Consider the following 24,581-nt stretch of genomic DNA (forward strand, 5'->3'; position numbering starts at 1 on the left):
AGCTGCTGCTTGAGGTCATCTCTACAGTAAATCCGCACAAGGCTGACAAGGCGCAACACGCAAAACCGCAAACTACTAATAGAAAGACTAGACGAAACCATAGTGCAAGCGTGTCGTGCACAGCTAGTATACGATAGTGCACGACAGCACCTCGGTATTGGTGTTTTGCGTGCTTTCATCTAGGGTCTGGGCCCCAGGGAGGCCCGGCGGCCAGGGATTTCAATTTAATATTAACCTCGAGCTTTTTCTAAACTCGGCAATGCTTGGCAACTATAATATGAAGACAACAAAACAAAGACTCCATTTACCCGCATTGCTGTATCGTACATGTCTCCACCGATCGAGTGAGATGTTCTGTCTTCTTACCTCGAAATGCATCACCCGCAAAGCGACCAAGATACCAATCCCAGAATATCTCTAGATCTTGACAACCTCGAGTTCCTCGCTGCTGGCAAATCAAGAATTGTTTACGGGATTGACGAGGAAAGAATTCTGAAAGAATACTATGGCGAGGAGAACGACGCTGATGTTGAGCGTCGCGCGTTTGCCCGCCTCGGCTCACATCCAAATATTGTGAGATATCTAGGCGCCACAGAGGAGGATTCCATAGTCCCCGAACGCGGGCAGCCCCTTCGGACATTGTATCAACAGACGAATGCAGATCAAATTCCGTTGTGCAGAAGAGTTCGCTGGTCAATGGACGCTGCAGAAGGAACGTGATATATGCATCAGAATGGGATAGTTTATGCTGACCTTGGTTGTAACAACATGATCTTAGTCAGAGATTGTTTAAAAATCATCGATTTCGAAGGTTGCAGCATTGACGGCGAAGAAGCTACATCGTGTTATGAGTGATTCAGTTACCGACGACCAATATCGCCAATCAGTCAGAAGACCGACATTTTCGCGTACGGCTGCTTGTTATACGAAATCATGACAGGCAAAAAACCCCGTACCATGAACTTGAAACACTGGACGATCGAAGACGCCTCGTCGAACAACGATATACGAATGGCCAATTCCCGCAAGTCGATCATCTGCCGTTTGGCGCGATAATGCAGGGTTGCTGGTGTGGAAATTTCTCTTCCATGCCTGAGGTGCTTCAGGCACTCGAAGCGGCCAGCTCAAGATTTGATGGCCAAGCCGATGACAAGTGGGAACCCCTTGGACGACTGGGCTCGCTAGTAAAACCTCTCCGTGTCTACTGGAGAAGAATCTGGTCATGCTGGCGATCAAGGATCTTGGACATCTTGTTCGAGCTATTGGAAATAAAAGTGTCACATACACTCTTGAGGGGGCCTAGTGTATGGGTTCAACCCGAGAGCAAGATAAAGGGGTCTGGACAAGGGCCCTGAAGTGGCAGAAGGGGTTTTGCGAAAGGAAATAAATCGAGCGGGGAACTCGAAACGGCGACCTGTTCTGCAAAACCCCAAGACTGAGGACATCAACAGCAGACTGGTCGCTGCCACAAACAAGCGGCGCAGCTGAGGCAGCTCTCTTGACAATGCCCAGTGGTCTCTTCAACCAGACTCAATCGCCCAGTACTACCCGGTATCAATGATAAGCACGCGGGAGAGGTTCAGATGTCGTCAAGGACAGAGAGGGGTCCACGCCGCAGAGATTCTCAGTGGGGGAACTCTTGCTCAAAGAGGCGTACACAGCAAGTACTTTAAGAGCCTCGAGAGTCAGGTAGCCACATGGTTGTCTTTACATTTGCCAGGGGTGGACAGATAGGTATATCGAAACAGACCGATCCCTAGCTGCGCCTTAGCGCCACGAATTCAAAGCCAGCGAATGAGGTACCATCCATGACAGGAATACGCATAGCAGGGGAGTATGATAGCATAGGAGTGCGGAGAAGAAGCGTATTAGGAAAGCAAGAGAAAGAGATTGAGAGGCGTGGAAGTGAAGTCCGGATCTTCCCAGTTTGGGGTCCTTTCGGCTACAAGAGGGCTAGCAGCTGTACGAAGGCTGTGTACCCCTTCATGGCCGCGACCTGGTGACTGCATCCCTAGGGCGATGGGCTCTGTATCTTCCGTGCATCTCCTGACGCAAGAATTTCTTTGTCTGTTCTATGACCATCGCAAGGCTGACCAACCAGTGGGTCGACTGTACCACACGTCAATGCAAGGTACCGGCGGCGGAGAAGGGAGCAAGGTCAACGTCTGGATGGCCAGACCAGCGACTTTCTTGATGGCTGTTAATTCCTCGGATGGAAGTTTCTGATTTGGCCGACAATTCGCAGCTGTGTTTGCGATCCAGGCTTACTCCCAATCGAACAACGTGGCTCGAGGCATCTGGAGAATGGTCTGCAGGTATTGCGATCCCGGCCTCGCCCCTCTGGAAAGAGTCTCCTACCTCAACTAATGTCTGTCTTTATCTCAATGCTAACAATTGTCGATCTACGCTTTCAGCCATTTACCGTAATATGCTAGGAGCTCGGCTTGCAGTTGACCTAGCCGTGCGGGCACGCGCAACATCGATGAACTGAGCTTCAGAGTTCTGGTCTTTCAGGGGACTTGAGCCTCGCCTCTGCGCCATTCCGAACCCTCAAGGACGAACTCCTACACCGCTCATCTGGCTTGCCAGCCAAATTCACTACCGTGGGTACTTTGATTCGTCAAGAGGAACGGTCATGGGGAGACCGCCTCGTCTACCACATGGCCTAGACTGGCTGCCTGCCTCAGCTATTGCATGTGTCCAAGGGCATGCTCACCCGCTTCTTTTCTTTGTATCTCAGAGTGGAACTGAAACGGGATACAACCATGACAAGGCGATTTGTGCAGGTTATAAGATTCCAAGCTTTGTTGTGGCGTCTTTTCCAGGCTGTTGTTTGCCATTTGCTGTACCATCAAGCAGGATCTTTGTGCCAGCAGATATATCAAACCATCCTTGCAAGTGTCAATCTTTCCACCACCTCGTATCTCTTTTCCATTCACGGTGAATACTTATCTCGGCATGGCTGCGATACATTCTCTTCTCAACCCGGTCAATGACGGAGAAAACTACGACAGTACCAACGACAGCCGGGACGAGGTGTCTGCCCACGACAGCCAAGCCTCAGTAGCATCTGACACGGTTGAAAATGGACCAGACAAACGCGTTCGAAAGAAGCAGAAGATGTGCAAAGACGCTGCAGTCTTCAAGCCGGGGGTCATCAAGGGGGAATGTCGATACCCACCCGACGAGTATCAAGACGAGCTGCTTGAGGCCAAACATCAGATGTACGAAGTCTACCCGATGGGTGACATAGCAACATACCCACGACACATCCCCTACAACAGTGAGAAGAAGTTGTTTTGGGACAAGACAGGCCGGGAGAGCTTTGAAGGTACTTTCCCAGGGGCACTTGATACAGATTGTCCATCTAACCTTGTCTAGTATTCCAATATCAGTTCAAGATACCAGGAGAGTCAAATACATACACAATGCTGTGGGACTACAACATTGGCCTAGTCCGTACCACGCCATTGTTCAAGTGCGGCAACTATTCGAAGGTATGCAGTGGACCAAGTGATGTACGTCTGAGCTGACGGAATGCCTGCAGACAACACCCGCGAGGATGCTGAGCAGGAATCCCGGATTGAAAGAACTCTGCCACAGTATCACTGGAGGAGCTCTTGTTGCACAAGGTAGGCACCATCTGTACGATTTGCGGCTGAGATTGAGGTTGACATGATGTCTAGGCTACTGGATTCCCTTCGATGCGGCCAAGGCAATGGCTGCCACCTTTTGCTGGAACATTCGCTACGCACTGACGCCGGTGTTTGGAAAGGACTTCCCCAAGATCTGTCTGTCTCCCGACGCAGAGAACTTTGGGTCCATGCAGATCGATCCAGAGATTACCAAACGCTGTGCTCTGCAAGTTCGACAATACCGTGAACTTGAGAGCCTGATCACAACGGGGCCATCGTCGGGCACATCCAGGCCTCAGACACCGCAGACGCCTCAAGTTCGTCCTCAACTCAGAATGATCTTGCCCAAGCCATATAAAGAGGCTGATACCACGAGTGAATACTCGACGGACACGAGTCGTGAGGACAAGTATGAATTGTCTTCTCCCTCGCCGCAAATTGCCTTTACCAACCCTTGGTCTGCGGTCAACACTCCGCGTTCTCCTTCGCCCAAAATCTCTTTCAATAATCCATGGTCGCCGTCCAGCACTACTCGGTCGTCTTCGCCGTACGGGACATCTCGCAAAGGTCGGCTGGCTGCCAATATCCCTCGATCGCATCCCCCTCTTGACCTGTTGCCACCCCCTCGGAGGCCGTTGTTCTCCAACAATATACCAAGTGGTGTCGGGGCAGAAGATTCGGCTCTCGATATGTCACCCAGATCGGCTGTGCAAGCCATGGAGGTTGATGAAGACTATGATGGAGGCTCAGATGACTCTGATGATGCAAAGGAGAAGAATACTGTGATGGCAAGGAAGAAGTCCTCAAGGGGATTTACCGATACCAAGGCTGCCTATGTGTTGATGAAGCTGAAGACGCAGGGAGAGGTCTTCCAGGCGAAAGAGAAGTGCTTGAAGCGTCGAGCTTCCGCATAAGGGCTTGGTGTTTGTCAGATGAAGAGACCGTAATCTGTTGCTGAGATGATTGATGGCTTGGAGGGAAATTCTTCTGCTACTTAGATTTGCATCAACACACTTTTTCTTCGTCTTGCTGATGTGATTTTAGTGGGTGCCTTCCATTGCTGCTGGCTGCCCCAGGTCTGAGTCAATCACATTCTCTTCACTTTATCTTTTCGCTTCTTACGCCCTCTTTTCACTCGCTACATCCACTAGTTGATTGTCTTTATCTCTACCACAGCTCTTCAGCGTTGTCCTGCAAAGGAGAGCTGGGTCTCTCTACAGGCTTGTGCTTGTACTTTTCTCACTCACTCATCGATCTGTAGCACCACCTCCAGAACCCACCACCCACATTCACGATGTCCGCTGCAAATTCACGAAACAAACTCTACACTTGCCGATACTGGGCTCTCGGGCCTCGGTGCCCAAATGTCGATGCATTTGGTGCGGTCGTCTGCGAGTTCGCTCACTGGGACACTGGTCGGTTGGCCAGCTCAGTTCAGCAAAGAGGGACTTGCCTACCGTGGAAGCATTTTGGATTCTGTGGGCGAGGAGGAGGCTGTTGGTATGAGCATCAAGAGACAGGGGTTACGGGTCTTTATCAAGGCAGTATGGCTACTACGAGGGGAAAATAAAATAGGGCTAACAGTATGCAGCTGTCGAACTGGCGGGCTTCGAGCTCCAAGTTGCAGATGCTGCCACCAAGGCTGGGTTCAACACTTTCAATCATGAAGCCCTGTTCAATCTCATCTGGGCTGTCAAGAGACTGGCCTTGCAGGCGGGAACTTTCCATTCTAGCCGGAGTCGTCCACTCAACGATCCCATATACCCTGATAGGTATCGTCCTAGGGATGTAGATGGCAACGCAAAGGGAAAAAGAAGTGCAGTTACCATACAAACCTCGGCCAACCATACCGTCGAGTTGAAATTCCACCCTGTCCAGCCTCTGATGAGAAAGAGGCCTTTGCAGGACTTGAAGGAAGAAAACGTGATCGACTTGACCTTTTCAGATGATGAACTCGAGGGCGCAGACTCGCACAACACCACATTCAAGCGTCAGAAGATAGTCAACAGGAGCAATTTTCGCCTTGGATTCCCCACCGCCATTCATCGGAAAATGATGCCTTTCACTTCTGTCGGAATGTCCTCGAAGCCACCCTCTAAATCTGCCCGCAGACGTGCAAACAACCTGGCCCGGGACTCTGCAGCCGCTTCTTTCCCAATCTTGCCAAAGGCGGTTCTCCCGGCTGAAGACGAGATTTGCAAGCAACTCCTTTTAGTCAAGGCCAAGCTCGATGATGCCAGGCGGAGCATGAATGCATGCCAAGGAACGATGAAGGCATTATTTGACGTGCATTATGAGAGATTTGATGAGGATAGGATGATGGACGCTCTTCAGAAGCTGAGCGGCTATATGAATAAGGTCTATGATGGTAGCAAAGATGGTGCAGAAGAGGCAGAGAAGGCTATTGGATTGCTCAGGGACGTGAAGGATAACACTCTGTGAATGAGACAACTTGTGGGACATCTGAAAGCAACAATGGGTGACAGGCGTATGGGTTTTCTACCTGCGAAATGGGAACTGCAAGAGCAGAAAGGGTTCAGGACGAATTCGCCGCGAGGGGAACTCGTTGCGTGCGGGTGTGTAGGTGTAGTGTAGGTGTTTAAGATCTGTTTTGCGGCAGATGGTTGTAGCTGTGAACAAAGACTTGACATGGTGATTAATAGCAGAGAGATTCTTCATACGAGGCTGGCATTATGAAGCATTAGGAGGCATATGCGGGGCCAATTCTCGGCGTTGAGGCTGCGCAGTTCATGGCTATTGCTGGTGTTTGAGATCTTGACACCACCATCTACCCTCGCAATCCCCAGTCTCATGATGCCAGCCGACTGACTCCAGCCATATCGACCTCATTGAGATGAGAAACTCTGTCGCACTTCTCGACTGCTCCCGTACGACGGCTCCAGTGCGACAGCCAATGAATCAAGGGGTGATTGAAGAGTGGCGAATTACTCCCATTGGGCGTGCGCAGGGCTAGATACCGTCACACTTGCAATCACCGCTGGGCTCGTTGCGAATTACGACCCGGGCCACCGCACTATACCGTACTTTGCATGGGAGAACATCATGCGGAGCGACTCAATCATAAGAGGCTCTACGACACTGTCCCTTGAACGAGCGGAAAGTCTCGTGTCAAGATGGCCTGTGTTAACACCACCAGGCGGGAGGAGGGTGGCAAGCGCTGTAAGTGGCCTCGAAAGTCCAGAGCACTGGAGAGTGAAGAAATTCATGTGGTACCGTGACGGCAATGAGGGAACATATGCATTCTGCCGTACCGTGGTAAACATGGAGATCAGATCAAGTTTGTCGACAATCGGGACTTCACATCTGCGATATTCACCCACCGCGCAAAATCTTAACGTTCGTCGGATCGCTTTGGTCACCTGGACGATATTACCCTTTTCACGCGCTGCAACGAGGACAAGTCATACCGACGAGATTCTCTTTCATTGCCTGAATCAATGACCACGACTATGTCCAGCCGCAAGCACGTTGTCCTGTCGCAAGCACACTCTTTCCAGTAGTGACACCGTCACCATCAGAGTCAGCGCAGCTTCATCGATTTCATCCTCTGAGAGTCGACGACAGTGATCACCCATCGACGTTCCGACAATGGCCACTCAACAGAACGACAACAGTGGACAAACTAGTCTGGCGATTTCCCCTTCCCTCATCGTCGGCATAGTCATTCTCGCCTCGTTCGCGTGCACCATCATTTTCGCCAGTATTTTTCGCTACTGCCGTCGCGGTCAGTCCGCTTTGATCGATCCTGAGTCCATGAACGAAACAGACGGGACCGATTACTACAATCCCAACAAACAACGATCGGCAGCGCAGGTCGCGAGGTTGAGAGAGGTCCGATGGATCAATAATATGTACGCGTGGGAAAGAGGCCGGCAGGCACGGATGGCTATTGGAGAGATCAGACCGACCACCATGCTGATGGGACGGAAAGGAGAGAACAAGAACTGGGATGAATATACCATCGCAGGAGACAACTCGTGGCAGAACGTGAGTTTCGTCGGAAATTCTCTTGCCCCGTCATTTGAGAAGGTGCCAGACACATCATACTGACATCAAGGTGATGTTAGGATATGGGCACTGGCAACGCTAAGGGTGGATGCTCCCATGCTCCGTATTTCTACAATGTCGAGGATCCCTACGCACGGTCTAACTCGCAGCAACGTCTCAGTCACCTCGCCCCTCCAACAGACCAATTCCGAAACTCTTACCAGTCCACTTGCAGCGGCAATGGATATCTTCCTCGTTACCCGTCTGCACTCCTCCCACCTCCTGTTAATGGTCGACGTGATGCACTGCTTCCTGGAACAGTGGCCCAGAAAAGCCCCCTGAGGAACGAGTATCAATTCGAAGGCCACGATCAAGGTCCAAGCGCGACGATTAGCCCCAGACCACCTTTCATGCACAATATGGCAGAAGATGTTGCTATGCATCACTTTGACGGTCGTCAAAGTCCCTTTGTCAATCCCAAAATCACAGTCAGCGATGAAGGCCAGGCTACTGCATACATGCGATCTCCACCGACGCTAGCATACGATCACAATTTCGAGACTGTCGCGCTCGATGGCAACGCTGAGATTGCTACGCACAACTGGACCGCAGACACGAATCAACGCAGTAATTTGAGCCCAAGCCCAGAGGTTAGAGATCATAGGCCCTCGGTGATTGTAACAAACGACGAGCCGTATCCCCAACTCCAACTGCAGTTCTTGCCACAGTCTCTCTCCCAGCAATCAGTCAGTGTGTACGATGACGGAGAGGTTGGAAAATGCAATGGATCGAGTGAGAGTCTGGTGATGCATTCTTTGGGAAGGGAAAGCCAACAGAACAATGAACGATTCGAGGAGAATGAGAGGAACGCAAACGGCCACAACGAGATCCGGCGAGAAAATGTCAAAGACATGATTCAGGAGTGGGAGAGGGCGAATGGAAGCTTTGGCAGGAGTCACTGACTGCCACCGCATAGTACATCGGGCAGTCGAAATGTTCTGCTGATAGGTGGGGAGTGTCCACTAAGAAGTCGATCAAAAATTCAAGACACAAACCCAGTTGGGATCAGGATGGATGTGCGACAAGTTGAGCTACACACTGAAGGTGCCTTGGGATAACAGCGACAAGCCTTTCTGGCTGGAAAAAGTATTTGCTGTGCTCGGTGGAACAAGATGCAGAATAAGGCTGTGGCCCCTGAAATACAAGAACTCGCAACATCGTCTCCGGTTTCTTCGCCTTCCGCTAATAAGGCTTGCTTGACTGATCTCACTGGGCCTGGGAATCGTGTCTTTTGCAGCCTCCATTCGGTGTCGTGTTCATTTCTCTGTCCGCTGGTCGAACCAAACTACGTCCAAAACCCTCGTTTTGAAGACCCTGTGGATTTGCCCTTGAGGTGTTTCTGGTTGAGGACCTTTCAACTCCACCTCGTAGTCTCTGTCGCGAGGACTTGAACATCCATCCTACTGTGAGCAGCCTGTAAGGTATAAGAAGGTTCAGTTTCTCTCGCGACGACCTTGGCGTCCTTCATCTATGTAGGATGGTATCCTACGTTGCTTCCCACAAATATTCGATCTACGAGGCGCTCAGACTTCCTCACATCCTTTCTCTGATAAATACGGTACCTTCTCCAAGTACTCTCCTCCACCGCATCTCAAGATGCGCTTCTCTTTTCACGTCGTCGCCCTTGGCCTTGTCACCTTGCTGTCGTTGGTCAGGGCGGCTCCCTTCAGTGCCGTGTCCGTGGTACAGGCCATTGGTCGATTCACGACCATCACGACCTCGGTCTTCGCCGAGCCGACAAGCGTGTCGAGCTCGACGGTGGGGTGTGTGGCGGACACTGGTACTCGTCATGCAGAGCCAACGACAACGCTGGTCGCAAGGGGGGAGAGCGCCACACATACGCCCAGCCCTGTGTTGGATAAGGACTCCAGCCCTCATCCGCTTGGGCGTCCGGACCTGGTCGTTCCCACATTGGTAACGGCGACGTCCACGGCGCATGCGGTGGACGTGGCTCCGACTTCCTACAGCTGGTGCAGCCGGTGCGGTCTTGGCCCTGTGATGATGAGTGCTGCGGTGCCAACTACTTTGGCAACAACCTCGGTGTCGGCACAGGAAACCTACACGAACGCACTTGGCGAGGACTATGTCGACGACGTCTTCCCGAGCCACAGTACCAACCACAGTAAGTCAAGTCGAACTATCGGCCAGATCAGGAAGGCTCACTCGTGGCAGCATTCGCCATCAGAGACGTCGCCGCACGGATGTCGTATTCAAAAGGACCGCCAGACGAGGGCGTCCGACGGTGTCCACACGGTCAACACGCGGTGCTGAAGCCAGGCCAGGGCGAGTTCAAGTCCAACGGTTGCGGGATCGGCCTCTTTGCAGATCCTCCTCCTGGAAGTGGAAAGTTTGGACAGTGCTGCATCGAGCATGGCAAGTGTGTTGGTAAGTATTTCCCCCAAATCTCCAAGACTGCCTTTTGTCCCTCAGACTGCTGATTGGTGTTTTCCCTCTGCGTTCCTCTCCCTGTAGCCGAATGTCCCACCGATGAACTCCGTACATGCAATGATGCACTTCTAAAGTGCATGAACGATGTGTGCGACCACCAAGGTGGCGTCTTTGGGTGGCTGTTGAAGGGGTGGTGTACGGTTCAGAGGGATGTCTACGATGGGTCGGTTCGGGGTCCGGGGTCGAGGGACCATTTCATGGAGGTGTCACAGGACAGGTGCAGATGTGTTGACGACGGTACTTAGGTATCTGGGTAGTTGAGTGTTGAAAGAGTGAGTGGAAGTAGGTAGGATTGAATGCGTGTGGCGTTGAATTACATATTGTACCAAAGTCTCTCGTGGAGAAGATCATCAGTCTTCCCCGGGAATCGTCCGCATGCTCTACATATTTCCCCGCCCCGGCTCACCACAATTTCCAATTACTGAACTTATCCGGGCATGCCACCTTACGAGTGAGACACATACCTTGGACCTCGACCGGATATCTACGTCTGTTCCTCTCGACTCTTGCAATCACTCCAGTCGACCAGCCTGCTGAGAACACAGGTGGCCCAAACATCCGCGCTTTGCTGCGCCCGCGGGATTCTTCCTCATGTCAGGCCACGTCCCAACGCTACCCCGGGCTGCCTGCGGCTCCTGTCACGCGCGGAAGATAAAATGCGATCGCCGTCCCGGGGCCTGCAGCGCCTGCTTAAAGATCCAAATCCCCTGCCGATATCCCCCGACTGAGCAGCTCATGAGACGTCGCATGCCGAGGGGGCCCTACAAGAAGAGGAAATCACGGCGGGGGAGAGAATCGGAAGATCTGGTCAAGACGATGACAGAGGGATGCACAGATTTGGGAGGAGACGCTGTCGCCAGTGCTGGCCCGAGCTCTCCGACTTGTCCTGCGGCCTCGCCAGGCTGGGGATTATCTGCGGATGCGCAGGAACGTCGATATGAAGACCAGGGAACGTCGAGTCAGAGTTCTCGGATCGCGCCCACATGCTCTGGGTTCGCTGACAAGACGCCTGAAATCTCTGGTCATCTGAGCGAAAGAGGTAGCAGCTTTTCAGCTTTAAACTTCGCGACTAACGTTGATCTATCGGCAGGGGCTTCTATACCCTCGGATCTGCTCCCCGCAGAGCCACTGAACTCTTGGTCGCTCTGGTCTCAAGTTCTCGAGCTGTGGGCCGTCTACAGAAGCCACATTGACCCCGTCGTTAAGCTAATCCATTGTCCGTCCTTTTCAGAACACATTCTCCGTGCAGCATCCGACTCTTCGGCGGCCGATTGTAGCCTGCGGGCGCTTGTTTTCAGCATTTGCTATGCTGTGGTCGATGTTCTTTCCCCGGGCGAGGTCGAGACTCGATTCCGGCAGAAAAAGGCCATTCTCGCGTCTCTGTACATGCAAAGGATGCATCAAGCCTTGGAACAGGCGGCATCCCTCCACAGGTCCTCTTTATATGTCCTGCAAGCCCTTGTTCTTCACACAGTAAGTCTGCAAGCTTGGTGAACTTATTCAGCTCAAAAGTCTGTGTTTAGATCTGCCTTTTGCGGAGGTCTGGGGACGATGTGCGAGTGGGCACGGCTCTGCTTGATCGGGCCGTCTCAGAAGCGCGCCTCTTGCTCCCAGAGAGTGGTGACAGCCGCCGCGACGACCTATCTCTTCTTGACATGCAGCTCTGGCGTCGCTGTTGGTGGACGCTATACGTTCTCGATTACCACAGGGCCCTAAAACACGGCCATGCTCCAAGTACCATCTTCCGCTCACAGCAGGTTGCGCTACCGTTAAACCTGAACGACATCGACCTAAACCCCACCATGCGACAGCTTCCGGTCCCCAGGAAATCAGTCACTGAGATGTCCTATTTGCATCTTGTCGTTGAATTGACTAGGCTTGACGCTACATTGCGATATTTCAAGACCGGTGAGCCGGGATCCAACCATCACCAAACCCTCGGATCCACTATCAACGAACAGGTGCGAGAGGTGGAAGTTAATATCATATGGCATTGCGAGACTTCTCGCCCGTTTGACTGGCTCATGTTATTAACTGCGAAAGCAATGCTGGTATGAGTGGATCTGCAAAACCTGGCCTTTATATACGTTCTAATGCCAATGTCCAGAATCCGATCGAGATTAAGCTGCTTGAGTTGGGACAAGAGACTTATACGATCGACAAGTCCCTAAGCTGTGCCGCCCGGGCCGATCTCTCGGAGAGGACCTTCTCACTCGGCCTTGACGTGGTGGAGTGCTGGTACATTTTGAAAACTAACCCAGATCTGACATCGTGGAGTTGGTACACTGACACTTTCGGCCGCGAATACGACGCGGGTTACATCAAATCAGAACTGGCTCGTCGACCAGAGTCAGAGCAACGGGCACGCGCCCAGATACTGCTCGAGCTAGAGTGCAACAGGAAAAGCTACGCATGAAGGGACCTAGCAGGATTGGGTTGCGTTACTCAAGGACGAGAATGATGTCCGCATGGTGATGCGCACGAGTGGTCAGCGCTCATGGATTGAATAAGACGAGCTATCAACGCTGCGGATTGCCCAGCATTTGGAAGAGCCAGAGAGATTTATAACACCCTCGTCACGTCTCACGTTTCGTGCCGTTCCCACCGCGTCTGTCTTGGCATTTCTGTATCTGTGCGGACTCTACACTAGAAACACGGCTCCGGCTCAGCGATCGCTCCGAGAATATTTGAGATCTGACTGCCGTCTCTGAATCCTCGGCCTCGATACAGCTAGGCTCCGCCATACCCCGGACCTTCTGGAATTCGGCACCGAATTTCCATGGGTTGGGACTAGACTAGACCCGATTCAATCCGATTCAGTATCGACTCGAGTCGACAACCCATGATCATCCAACAAAGTATCGATGTGTGATGTCGTAGTCTTGGATGGTGGACATACAAAGAAACAGTGCACCGTCAGTGGTATTTGCCGCGAACGTGAGCCGGACATATTCATTAGGGAGACCAGCTAGCTGATTCAAGAAGAGCAAAGGATCGATTTCATAGCTACCCGTACCCGTACCCGTACTCGTAACAATACAAGCAACAGGTGACAGGTGACTGGCGGACAAGACTGATGATTTCCTGCTGGGGAGTTTCTCCACTTTTCATAGTAATCCGTGGGCCAAATGAGGATACAGTGGAAGAGATGTCAACTAACCTAACCCATTATGGATTGTTCTCACCACACACACACACACACCACACATCAAAGACCCCGCTTTTCGTCCGCCATCATGTCTCGTCCCAACTCCCAGCGGCCTCTAGGGAGATTCCAGGGTCGCGTGGAAGGGGATTTGTTATTACCCCTACTCAGTCTCTGACCGAGAGATTCACGTGCAGAATGTGTAGCTAGCTTGCTACCTTGCTACCTAGCAGGTCAGAGGGGTCCACCAGGGTATAAGACGATCCTACCACCTCGGACGTCCCTAATACAAATACTACGAGAGAGAGAGAGAGAGAGAGAGAGAGAGAGAGAGGAAATCCGAAATCAAATCACGCGATGAAACATGACCATTCTGGGAAAAGACTCCAAGATCCTCATTGCGGGCGCCGGACCCTCGGGTCTCGGGCTGGCACAGATGCTTCGCAAAGAAGGCATCAACTTTGAGATTTTCGAGCGCGATGTGTCCCGGCCTCAGGGCTGGTCCGTGGGGCTTGATAAGTTGGTTATACCAGTTCTTTCTTTCTTTCTTTTTTTTTTTTCCCCGGTTTGCGGGTGAGTGAGGTCTGATGGAATCTGATGCCCGTGAATATGAAACAGGTGTCTGGACGAGCTGGAGCGACTCCTCCCTGGGGACATTGCCGGGTTCGGCACGCTGAGTCCGAACTACGCGCTCAAGAGGCTCGACTCGTTCGCCGTCATGGACGGGACCACGCACCAGGTCGTCGGGGTGACGGGGTCAAAAAGCCTCGAGGAGCACGGCAGCAGGATGTTCTTCTGTCCGCGCGAGAAGATCCGGAATCTCTTGACACCGCACACGAACCTCCAGACGGGGAAGCACGTCACCGGCTACAGCGACGACGCGGACGGCGTGACGTTGCACTTTAAAGACGGCACCACCGCCCGAGGCGCGCTGCTGGTCGCCGCCGACGGGGCCCGGTCCACGGTGCGAAGACAGCTGCTGGAGCGCAGCCCGCTGATCCCGACCAACTTTGTCGTGATCCACGGCGTCGTCCGGCTCGGCCAGGACCAGTGGCGGCCCATCCTCGAACACTCGTCGTGTGGCATCCTCCTCGGGACCGACACGTGCAAGTTCTACTTTCTGCTCATCGAGCACTGCGACGGCGACGGCGATGGCAATGGCGATGCCCTGTTCAACTGGAACGTGTCGTACCGCAGCGACGACGTTGCAGCCGACGACAGCTGGGCGTCCTCGGCCAGCGCGGAACAGCTCCTCCAGAAGGCGCTGGCGGTGATCAAGGACTTTCCACCCTTTCTGGTCGACGGGATCCGACGCACGCCGCTCGAGGGTATCCAACGCCCGCCGATCAAGTTGGTCGAGACGGTTCTCCCGGATCAACTCCTGCCTCGCGGCAACGTCACGTTGATGGGCGACGCTGCGCATTCAATGGTATATCAATCTTTCCACCCTCACCCTTGGCCACACTGTTTAGTTTCTTGAACCACCACACACACACACTCGTACACACATCCCTAGACACACACAGGACGCCCCTCTTGCTCCTCTTCCCATTCCCCTCTTTCACTACGCTTTCACAGGCACTACTTCTTCCCCTTCCCTTTTTCTTTTCTTAGTCTGTCTGCTGAAAAAGACCTCACCCAGCTCCCCTTCCGCGGCATGGGCGCCAACACGGCCCTCCTCGACGCATGCGACCTGGCCAGGGCCATCATCCACGGCGTCCGCACTGCGAGCTCAGTCGACTCGGTCCTCCAAGCGTATGAGAGGGTTATGGTCCCGCGGGGACGGGAGCATGTTTTGGCATCGCATGCAGTGGGGGAGGGGGCGGTGGCGAGTGAGTTGGCGGGGGGTCGTCTCGAAGAGGGTTCGTCATAGGAGATTCGAGAGACTCGAGAGAGATTATCAGGAAGAACGAGGGAGGGAGGGAGAGAAAATACGGATGATGTATTTTCCATAATAAACACTGTAGATGTTTTCAAGGTTTTGGTCTTTAATGAGATATCCGAGAACCTGGAACTCGACCTCTTCTCTCATTTTCCTCTCAACATGGATCCCAAGTTCTAATAACCCGGTTACACACTCCCTCAACTTGGAAGTGGCAGGATCACTTTGCATGCGTGATGCCGTGTCTCAAAGTCCCAATCCCACCAAAGTATATCTCGACCGTGTCCCCCTCCTTCAGGAACCGGGGCGGTTTCATCGAAAACCCCACCCCGCCAGGCGTGCCGGTGAGGACGATGCTCCCCGCGTGGAGGGTCGACCCGCGGCTGAGGAACTCGACCAGGGCGGGGATCTTGAAGTGCAGCTCCGCCGTGTTGCTCTGCTGGCGCAGCTCGCCGTTGACTTTTGTGTGGAGGGCGAGGGCGTGGGGGTCCTTGAGGACCTGGGTCAAGGGGTGGTCAGTTTGTTGGTTCCAGGTCGCCTTTTTGTCAGGCAGAAGAAGGCAGAGGAGATAGTGAGTGGGGGGGGGGGGGCATTGCACTTACGTCTGCAGACACAATGCAAGGTCCGACAGGGCAGAAGCCGTCGAAGCTCTTCCCGTACGTCATTTGAGGGGGTGGGAATGTGCCTACGAGGTTTGGATCCATGGCCCATTTCCTATAGAGAGATCGAGAACATGTCAGATCCAGACTCACTTGACTTCGGGTTGGTGGGGACACACGACGGCGTCACAAGGGGACGACAAGGGGGCAACGAACCTCGCAGAGACATCATTCGCACACGTATAGCCCAGGATATAGTCCATGGCGTCCGCCTGCGAGACGTTCTTCGCGTCTTTGGCAATCACAATCGCCAGCTCGCCCTCGTAATCGGCCTGGTCGTCTTGGATGAAGGTCGCGAGCTCGACGTCGTCCCCGTACCCGGCCAGCGCGTTGGACGTCTTTGAGAACATGGCCGGATACTTGAGGGGTTCGACTCCGATTTCGCGCACTTGTGTCACCCCAAATCAGTATGAGATCTGTCTTTGTATCAGGGGTCGGGCCTTGTGAGCCAACAGTGGCCCTAGGGAAGGATTGTCTTCTTCGTACGGTGACTGACGTAGTTCCCTCCAATGCATCGAATGCTGGGAACCATTTTGTACGTCAAGGGACCCAGCAGCTTTTTCACGCCGAGCACGCGGTCCGTGACCTGGCAGGTCGGAAGCAATGGGTCGCCCGTGACGACCCTCGCGGTCAAGGACGCATGGTTTGCCGGATCGCCAATGTCGAAATCCGCGGTCGGCACGATCGCGTCGCCAAAGTAGATCTGGTCGTCGCCGTCCTCGGCGCCGATGAATCGTATCAGTCTTGTCCAGGGGACCTTCGAGGGTGCTGCCATGGCTGAGTTCCAAGTATCGCCATGGTGGAAGACATGGGTAAAGGGGAGGAAAATGTCTCGTATTTGTGTCAGGAGAGCGCCTCCACCTTTGCGCTTACGCGGGATCTTTCCACATTTGCCGCAGAGTAAGAAGCATCAGTGCACATAGCATATAGCCTCCCTCTGGCACGGGTTCCGGGACATGGTTCCCATACCCCAGAAGATCCCGACACGGCAAGTTTAGCATGAATCCTCCATGCGCCATGTGCGATCCTTGCTGTGTTCCTGAAGGGGAATGGTTCTGCTTAGTTAGAGAGTTCGCTCAACCAAGGTGCCAATCGCCAGAGCATGCTGGCAGCGTGGCCGACAAGGAGACAGTCAGAAAGATCATATGTCTTCAGGAGAGACCTCCAGTCTACAGCGGTTTCCCATGTTCTTCTGGTTTTGGTGACGCAGACCTCGTCGCTAGACTCGCTACGTCTTTGTGATCCACACCTGGATTTCGGCCCCGAATTCTGCGTCCAGACGTAGGGAGGAGGACGAAGTCAATCCCCTGCACATAGCCTAGTGTAGACTTCTAGAACGTTAGCTTGGTCACTGGCCTGACCATATCTAGTGCGAGAAAGTGAATGCCCGGATGGTTTTGGTCTCTATCGTGCTCGGTGTTGACGTCGGACGATGCTGAGTGTCCACATAACCCGGAACACAAAGTATCCCCCGGCGGATCGGGACTAGAGTCGACCCGAGTAGACAAGGCAAGGGAAGGAAGACCAAGATTGGGAAAGTGTTGTTACAGCAGTCTGCAAGACTTCTGGCAATCTTCGTGTTGTAACATGATAATGTGACAATGTCAAATGTGAAATGCAACGATCCTCATTCAATAGACCGAGTTCTGGTCTGCGTGGCATACAACTAAGCGTGGCACGAGCACCCCATACTGATTCACCACATCAAGGCCTTGCACCTACCATTCTGGGAAATGCACGAGGCCCAATCTCGATACGCCGCTTGATCGACGCGTGATCCTCTCCCGATTCCACCCGCCTCTTCAGGTCCTCAGGGTCAAAGTCCGTTCCCACAGGGTTCTCCATGAAATTGACCGATGAGATGAACCGATGCTGCTCCTCAAGATCGTCAAAGTTGTCCACTTGAGACTCCAGCTTGTTCCCGTCGGGATCCACGTAGTACATGCTTGTAGTCGGGCCGTGGTTCACACACCACACGGGTTCGATGCCCAAGACCTTGCGCTGCTCCCACACCTTGACGAGGTCGCTCAGATCGTGGAACGTGAACGCGATGTGCTCGAGGCCGGGTGCAGAAGGTTCGCCACCTGACATGCCGTCGAAAGTGATGATCCCTAGCCGGTGATGTTCTTCATCATACTTCAGAAAGCAGGCGCGGTCATTTTCGAACTCGACCTGGGCGCCGAGGAACTTTTTGTAGAAGTCGACCATTTCCGTGAGGCGCGTAGTTCGGAGGACAACGTGGGCAAGTTTCCACGGGCTCATCACGTCATACTGTTTCGTAGCCATTGTGCTCAACTCGAATCTCGGAGAGGACGTTATGTTCAAAGTCCGATTTCAAAGAACGAGTGGTTGTTTGTGGGACTGCGAATCTGCAGCAGAGGAGACGATGGGTACACTGAGACTGGGGAGAGCAGGGTTTTTAGATTTTGTCTCAGCGGATTCCTCTTTGCGGCTTTTAGAAGCCCTTTCGAGGGCATTCGAAGCTCAAGGCGCGAGGTCCCCTGATCCTTCTGGATGGTGGCATTGATTGCGTGCTCTGAACTGTCAGAGTCTTCGTATCTCGATTACGCGACTCACTGATATTCGGAACCGAAATTTCGAGTCTAGAAAATCTAGTATGCGCCATACCAAAGTATAGTGGCGGTCAAGCCCAAATGGAAATATACAAGTTTGGAGGAAATGACGGGGGAATAATGCATGCTCTTTAGCATTCGGCACCGAATGTTATTTAGACCGACTGACATGTAGTCATTTGATCAATACCGGCGCCTTTCATGGCTTCGCTTGTGTCCGCGGTTGGAACGGAGTTGTTGTCCCGAGTACTTTGGACGCGGATGTTGTAGCAAGGCAATGAGCATAGGAATCCTGACCGCCCTTACCGCAAATGGACTAGAGGCTACAAGAGTCTTGGCAATCACCCAGCCTCGGTTTCTCTCGTGGGCCTCAGACTTGGCGAATCTTGGCGAATCTTGGTTGCGGCGTGGCACTGCGTCATAAGGGTCTTGCTCCTCATTCCCCACAACGACTTTTTGGCGAAATATGACGTGCGACAAACGTTCAGATTCCGTGTGTCTCGAAGGAAGTTCAGCCTTGGGTGGTGACTACCTAGGCACCTAGGGACGGATGTCAGCAATGGTACAGTACAATAGAACGGTCGATTCAACTGGCAACATCCTTTGAAGCCAAGTTTCGACTACGGGACAGAAGAGGTTAGCAAGGAGCAATATATGTCAAAAGACCACTTCAGGTCAAACATCAATAGCTGTGTTCTTTTCATCCTCATCACTGTGCAAAAATACCAGGTATAGGACAGTGGCCAAGCCAGTATCATCAAGCTCGTATCGACATTCAATGGCTCCTGTCCCGTCCTGTTCTGTCCCGTCCACTACAGTATCATTATATCAACCAAATCACTATAAATACCTATGCGCATATGCAGCCCGTCCCCAACGCCGTCGCTCAGTGGTATATGCATAAACTCTCATTCAAAAGAAATCAGATCCTAACACTCATAATCGTTTTTGCTCGCTGCCCAACGAGCATCCCATATAATCAAAGAAAGTCACTCGAATATGCTGCCCTGAAAGGGCCAACCCGGAATGAATATCTCATCGTAGCAGCCCACCAGCATCCGAGATGCTCAAGTCGTCAGGCCCGCTGGGCCTCGCTGGTCGGATAGGTTCCTCGTCCTCCTGCTGCGAAGGCAACCGATTCCGATGGGAGGATTTTCTTTTCTCAAACCTCATCGGCGAACGAGCGGGACTGCTCATCCGTCTTGGTGATCCTGTCGACGTGGAATGGAGCTCGTCCTCTTCGCGTATCCGTAACGGTCGGGCTAACAGACCACCGATATCGGAAAGGAAGGCTTTCGAGCCCGACCGGACTCCATGCTGATGAGGTTGGGATAAGCGACGGGAGACTTCTTGGACCGATGCCTGGCGAGAGCGAGAGATTGGTGATTCACTGGGTGGGTGATCGACGAGGCCGCCGACGTCGAAGAATCCCATTCTGCTAGGCGTGTCGGTTTCTATATACTCGTCACCACCTTGTGACTCTGGTGGTCGCTCGAGTCGGACTTTCAAATCGCGTAATCTAATATCGGCTGTCGAGGTGCTGCTGAGGGTATCGAGAGAAGCCTTTTTGCGAGTACGAGATGCCTCTGCAAAGTTCCATCTCGACGCGAATGGAGTATCTCGATCTTGGTCGCCCGTCTCGATCTTGACGTCGGCCGACTTTGGTGGGAGAGCCACAGCGGCGGCTTCAGCCAAACGGGGCGTCTGTTCCATGTAGGTACCGTGCCGCAAAATTGCAGGTAATGCGACGCCGACACCCCTGGCGAGATCTTCATCAGAGCCCCAGTGGTGGTGAGTGGTAGATACAGTCCGAGTTCTCGTAGGTTGTCGACCAAGTGAACTTGTGTCATCAATAGATGCCGCTCTAAACTTAGCCTTCTTCACACCTCTGTCACGGATAAAGCTGCCAATAACGATGGCATTTGATACTCCTGCGGCGGCTAGGATTTCTAGTGACGCCAATAGCGATCGGTACTGCTGTGACGAGCGTCGTGAGATGGTTGAAGGGACTCGGAAGGCAGTGATGGCGATGAGGATGGTTGACAGAAGGAAGAGGAGGACGAGCGAAATCTTTTTGCGGAGGCGCATCGACGATTGCCAGACCAAGGGAATGGGAAACACGATCAGGACCACATCAGAGACAATATCACACACCCCCATGACGATCAGTTGTACCAGGCCCTCTCGACAATGGGAGCCCGGATCTGGGACGACCTGCCAATAGTGCGAAAAAGGTTGACATTCGGTCAGCGTGCCGATCACCACGGCAATGAAGGTAACGACCAGGAAGCCATAAATGAATCGGAGTCCGACTTCGTACGACTTGGCCCACGACCTTCCGATGAGGCGCTTGAGGAACTCGAGCACGGTGAGTTTAGCAATCCAGATATATGCCGCGTAGAATATACGAGCCGCCAGGACCAATCTGCTTCCAATCTCGCGGTGATGTATTTGCAAAGATGTCAGTCCTTCTGTTTTTGTGTTATTGGTTCCCCAGATTAACACGACATGGACCAGTCCCATGCGAATCATAAGAGGAATTATGCTGTAGAACATGATCCAGTCCTCCCGAAACAGTCTTTCGGTGCGCACCCATCGGCCGAGAACGCGGATCAAGATGGCTGTGAGGGAAAACAACGTGCACCACCAAGACACGATCAGAGTTGGGTTCGTCTCGATTCGCGACTGGTAATCGGGGGGGTCCTCGTGGTATATGCGACGTTCAAGGAATTCGATTACGGCCATTTCGTATTTCTTTGGCCAAGAGAGCAATTGGGTCGGGTTTTAAGGTGGGAGTTTCGAGAGACTCGTCATAGCTTCGAGAACGACTGTCAAGGCGGATGGTTTCTGGAACTCTGCACCAAAGCCATGGGACGCTGAGGTGCGCAAGAGTTACGCCAGGCGCATACGAACGTGAGCTCGAGTGACAGGAGTGGTGGCAGATGTTGGAGGAAGGTGCATAAGAATTAGCAAGCGTCAAGTTTCGGAGCTGGAGAGGAGGACCGATGTTGGAGTGGTGGTGGTGGTGGCAGAGTGTAAAGAGGATGATGAGGTGGAAAAAGGGCGGCAATCAGATGGATTGGCGCAAGAGCCATGACTGGGCGAGATACAGATGAGGGTCGAGAACGGAGTACGAGTCTGGAGGAGTTTAACAGACTAGGCCCTTGGAGGATAGCGAGGGTTATCTTGGTCGCCGGCAACGAGAACGAGAGGCCAGACATGATAGGGAGTGGAGAGTGGGAGACGCCGAAGCGCAGTGGCGTAACTGATAAGTACGGAGTGCCTGGCTCGCTGGGGAGGAGTAGTTCGTCCATTGAGCTGCCACTAGCTTGGACTGAAGGGTGGCGGGTACATACAAGTAGTAGGTGCTTGTACCCAGTACAAGTAGCACTGAGAGTGTGGTGAGAGTGGGATGGTTGATAGCGAGATATGACTGGTGGAGGGTCGAAGTCGAGTGTGGGAGCAGAAGCAAGGGATTGGGGACCTCACACTCTTGGAACCCTTCGGGGCACCCCTAAGAACAAACTTACTAACGGCTCTAGGCACTGTAGGCACCAGTTGCGATCCTAGAAGCCGTTATCAGTGGTTAATCAACCCCCAGTCACACTCGCCCACACGTTGCCCACCGGTAGTTATAAGCAGCCAGTAAGCAACACCAACCCGGCCGCTCTCCCGCCCATGTATTTGAGGCCAGATACTCCGATTTACGTGAGCCAGCAAGATGGATGCCCCGTTCTTTGCTCTTCTTTTAGCCATCTCTCTTGTGAATCCTACTCATACAGGCACAGAGCACAAATAGATACCATGCGGTATCCATCTCGTCCTCCAGAAAAATCCCCGTACCATGGGCACCATGGGCTTCATAGGTAGAGATAAGAGTGTGGGTGCAGGGACTCGACCAAAACCCACACACAAGCCACCAGACCCTCATTTCCCCCAAGGGCTGGAACTGAACAATCTCCCGCACAGACGTGGGCGCCCGGACAAAGTGACCGAGGAACGTTGCCTTTCGCTGGTGGTCGATCCCTGCGCAGTGAGACTTTGCGCCTGCGCAACTCAAAAGTCAGAACACTCTCTCTCCAACTCCCTCGCACCCTCACTACTTACTCCTCCACCCAAGGAAAAACAAAAGTACGAGGTAGTCGCCTTGTCGCTATCACTTCGATGCCCTTCATTTTACGTACTGTGTGCTTTATCTCTTCAGAACCCACACCTCTAAATCTCCCTTACTCCTTTTGCTCTCCTCCGTGCGGCATCCTCGCTAACACCCCTACAGTACCACAATTACTGTCGCGTGGTGCAATACTCACCTGCCCGGTCTCCTACCGATGCACATGTCCAGATTCCTTCTTGGGCATAGTCCGAGCCAGCGCTCGAGCCCTCTCGCCTCCCACGCGCTCTTGCTCCTCGCTTGTAACGGACCCTTTTCTCTCCTCATCATAAACCGGCCCGTGCTAATTGGCCCAAACTCGAATCCAACACCAGCCTGTGGGACTCTTTCGATGGCTGAACAATTGTGACAATGTGCCCATGGCGCCACTTCTTCTGAGTATTGTCTCAACCGCCGGAAGAAAAAGAAAAAAACAGGCCCCCCGAACCCGCACAATAGAACCCGCACAGTTTCTATCGTCATAAGTTCCGATCACAATTGTCCTAAATGATTGAGGCACAATGTGCATTGGAGAAGGAATTCTATTCTAGCACTGTGACACTCTAGACAACAGCCCCGGCATGTTGTCCTCTTCTTTTTCTGGTACAGAATTGCCTGATGCAGAAGCCAATCCACAAAATTAGGATGGCTACCCCTAAAGTAAGGACTGAGACCAATGCCGTCTTGCCCACACGCACTGACCAGACGGACACAGCCAGTGCCGCAAACGCTAACGCCGCCACCGAACCCAAGGGTAGAACCAGAGCTGCGATGAGGTTCACATATCGGAAAACCTCGAATCGAAACCGGGTCCAGTGCGTCTCTTTGGTCGTTTGCCGCTTTTTGTACCACGCCTTGTGCACATACATGGCTGCGAGCAAGATACTGGCTAGACTCAGGTCCATTGTAAAGAGCACCCAGCTGATTGCAATGAATGTCCGGGAGTGCTCTGGAGGAACGTCCGGGTTCTCCGTCGTCTCGGGAACAGCTTGGAAGATACACTGGAATGTGATGGACCCGCCAAAGGCTGCAAAGGCAACGACAGCTGCGAAGAATTTCTCGTAGAATTTATCTTCGCATGAGCCTGTAGGAGACGTCGAGGAGGAAGCGCTGCTTCTGGTCGTGGCCCGAGGCAAGCCGGACCGCGCTGGGGCGAAGTCCTGCGTCTCAATTGGGGGCACATCGCGCGGGGCCTTGAGCTTGTTGTGCGACGATGCCAGCTCGTCGAGGATGAGCTGAAGCAATTGCTCCGATTTCGAATCGGTGTGGTCCACGACAAAAGTGCGCGAACTCCGGCCGCTGGCAACGACGGGCGCCAGGTACTGCATTTCGGAGCCGCTCGACATTTTCTTGCTGACTGTTGCGACGGTATAATTATGAGGTTTGTTCGTATATCGAGGAGTTCTGTTGTGATTGCTTTCGCAGCTCCTGATGGTGATAGTGCTGCTGAGTTGCTTGGAAGTTGAAACAGCCTGTCTCGATGGTCGACATCCTCATCTATATACACAGGTCTGGCATCTCCTCTCTCGTGAAGAATTGCACACTCGTTCAAAATCATGACCCTGCACCGTCTGCGCCTGGACAGTCATCTGGATGGAAATGGGCGAGCGTCGATGGCTGAATTGAGGCTGTCCACCTATGACTGTCAAAAGAAGGACGTCTCACAGCCTCCCTACTTCACCGGTTTTGATACCGGTCTAGACGCAAGGATTGACGCAAGGGCAAAAATGATTTTGTTTGGTTCTCGAGCTCTTCTCCCAAGACACCTCGTTCAATCCCTGGAAGGCTGATGGCTGCGACTCGCACGCAGATGACTCCTGAAAATGGGCGATTCAGCTACAAAGCGTCGCTAATAGTCAGTCAGGGGGGCGCGGCAGACGCCTGAAAAGGGGCCCATGAAGACGAGCAAAGAGGTAGGCTCGCAGTGGCTGGTCAGAAAAAAAGAGGCAGACAGCCTGATTGACGATTATCGAAACCCCCCATTCCCAACAAACAGCTCGCATACCGCACCGTCTGATTGG

General features: G+C 53.0%; 11 protein-coding genes across 11 annotated transcripts; 7 read left to right on the plus strand and 4 right to left on the minus strand.

Annotated features, from left to right (window-relative positions):
* Positions 1-372: 372 nt before the first annotated feature.
* Z517_07296 (uncharacterized protein) lies at positions 373-1,056 on the plus strand (the record flags this gene model as incomplete). The annotated part of the gene is made up of 2 exons (XM_013429034.1): positions 373-716; positions 861-1,056. 2 exons carry the CDS (start codon positions 373-375, stop codon positions 1,054-1,056), a joined length of 540 nt encoding a protein of 179 aa, XP_013284488.1.
* A 1,902-nt stretch (positions 1,057-2,958) lies between these two features.
* Positions 2,959-4,549, plus strand: Z517_07297 (uncharacterized protein; the record flags this gene model as incomplete). The annotated part of the gene is made up of 4 exons (XM_013429035.1): positions 2,959-3,331; positions 3,382-3,497; positions 3,548-3,632; positions 3,687-4,549. The coding sequence occupies 4 exons, from the start codon at positions 2,959-2,961 to the stop codon at positions 4,547-4,549; spliced, it is 1,437 nt and encodes a 478-aa protein (XP_013284489.1).
* Positions 4,550-4,999: 450 nt separating this feature from the next.
* On the plus strand, positions 5,000-6,077 carry Z517_07298 (uncharacterized protein; the record flags this gene model as incomplete). The annotated part of the gene is made up of 2 exons (XM_013429036.1): positions 5,000-5,179; positions 5,220-6,077. 2 exons carry the CDS (start codon positions 5,000-5,002, stop codon positions 6,075-6,077), a joined length of 1,038 nt encoding a protein of 345 aa, XP_013284490.1.
* Positions 6,078-7,244: 1,167 nt separating this feature from the next.
* Positions 7,245-8,605, plus strand: Z517_07299 (uncharacterized protein; the record flags this gene model as incomplete). Its single annotated transcript, XM_013429037.1, has 2 exons — positions 7,245-7,643; positions 7,724-8,605. 2 exons carry the CDS (start codon positions 7,245-7,247, stop codon positions 8,603-8,605), a joined length of 1,281 nt encoding a protein of 426 aa, XP_013284491.1.
* A 694-nt stretch (positions 8,606-9,299) lies between these two features.
* Z517_07300 (uncharacterized protein) lies at positions 9,300-10,141 on the plus strand (the record flags this gene model as incomplete). Its single annotated transcript, XM_013429038.1, has 2 exons — positions 9,300-9,825; positions 9,852-10,141. The coding sequence occupies 2 exons, from the start codon at positions 9,300-9,302 to the stop codon at positions 10,139-10,141; spliced, it is 816 nt and encodes a 271-aa protein (XP_013284492.1).
* An 826-nt stretch (positions 10,142-10,967) lies between these two features.
* On the plus strand, positions 10,968-12,567 carry Z517_07301 (uncharacterized protein; the record flags this gene model as incomplete). The annotated part of the gene is made up of 3 exons (XM_013429039.1): positions 10,968-11,624; positions 11,675-12,202; positions 12,259-12,567. 3 exons carry the CDS (start codon positions 10,968-10,970, stop codon positions 12,565-12,567), a joined length of 1,494 nt encoding a protein of 497 aa, XP_013284493.1.
* A 1,093-nt stretch (positions 12,568-13,660) lies between these two features.
* Positions 13,661-15,169, plus strand: Z517_07302 (uncharacterized protein; the record flags this gene model as incomplete). Its single annotated transcript, XM_013429040.1, has 3 exons — positions 13,661-13,815; positions 13,915-14,725; positions 14,939-15,169. The coding sequence occupies 3 exons, from the start codon at positions 13,661-13,663 to the stop codon at positions 15,167-15,169; spliced, it is 1,197 nt and encodes a 398-aa protein (XP_013284494.1).
* Positions 15,170-15,398: 229 nt separating this feature from the next.
* On the minus strand, positions 15,399-16,612 carry Z517_07303 (uncharacterized protein; the record flags this gene model as incomplete). The annotated part of the gene is made up of 4 exons (XM_013429041.1): positions 15,399-15,677; positions 15,781-15,892; positions 15,994-16,225; positions 16,324-16,612. The coding sequence occupies 4 exons, from the start codon at positions 16,610-16,612 to the stop codon at positions 15,399-15,401; spliced, it is 912 nt and encodes a 303-aa protein (XP_013284495.1).
* Positions 16,613-17,541: 929 nt separating this feature from the next.
* Z517_07304 (uncharacterized protein) lies at positions 17,542-18,123 on the minus strand (the record flags this gene model as incomplete). The annotated part of the gene is made up of 1 exon (XM_013429042.1): positions 17,542-18,123. The coding sequence occupies one exon, from the start codon at positions 18,121-18,123 to the stop codon at positions 17,542-17,544; it is 582 nt and encodes a 193-aa protein (XP_013284496.1).
* Positions 18,124-19,445: 1,322 nt separating this feature from the next.
* Z517_07305 (uncharacterized protein) lies at positions 19,446-21,155 on the minus strand (the record flags this gene model as incomplete). Its single annotated transcript, XM_013429043.1, has 1 exon — positions 19,446-21,155. The coding sequence occupies one exon, from the start codon at positions 21,153-21,155 to the stop codon at positions 19,446-19,448; it is 1,710 nt and encodes a 569-aa protein (XP_013284497.1).
* Positions 21,156-23,123: 1,968 nt separating this feature from the next.
* Z517_07306 (uncharacterized protein) lies at positions 23,124-23,906 on the minus strand (the record flags this gene model as incomplete). Its single annotated transcript, XM_013429044.1, has 1 exon — positions 23,124-23,906. The coding sequence occupies one exon, from the start codon at positions 23,904-23,906 to the stop codon at positions 23,124-23,126; it is 783 nt and encodes a 260-aa protein (XP_013284498.1).
* Between the last annotated feature and the right edge of the window lie 675 nt (positions 23,907-24,581).

This window comes from Fonsecaea pedrosoi (assembly GCF_000835455.1).
Source record: "Fonsecaea pedrosoi CBS 271.37 unplaced genomic scaffold supercont1.4, whole genome shotgun sequence".
NCBI classification, from domain to species: Eukaryota; Fungi; Ascomycota; class Eurotiomycetes; order Chaetothyriales; family Herpotrichiellaceae; genus Fonsecaea; species Fonsecaea pedrosoi.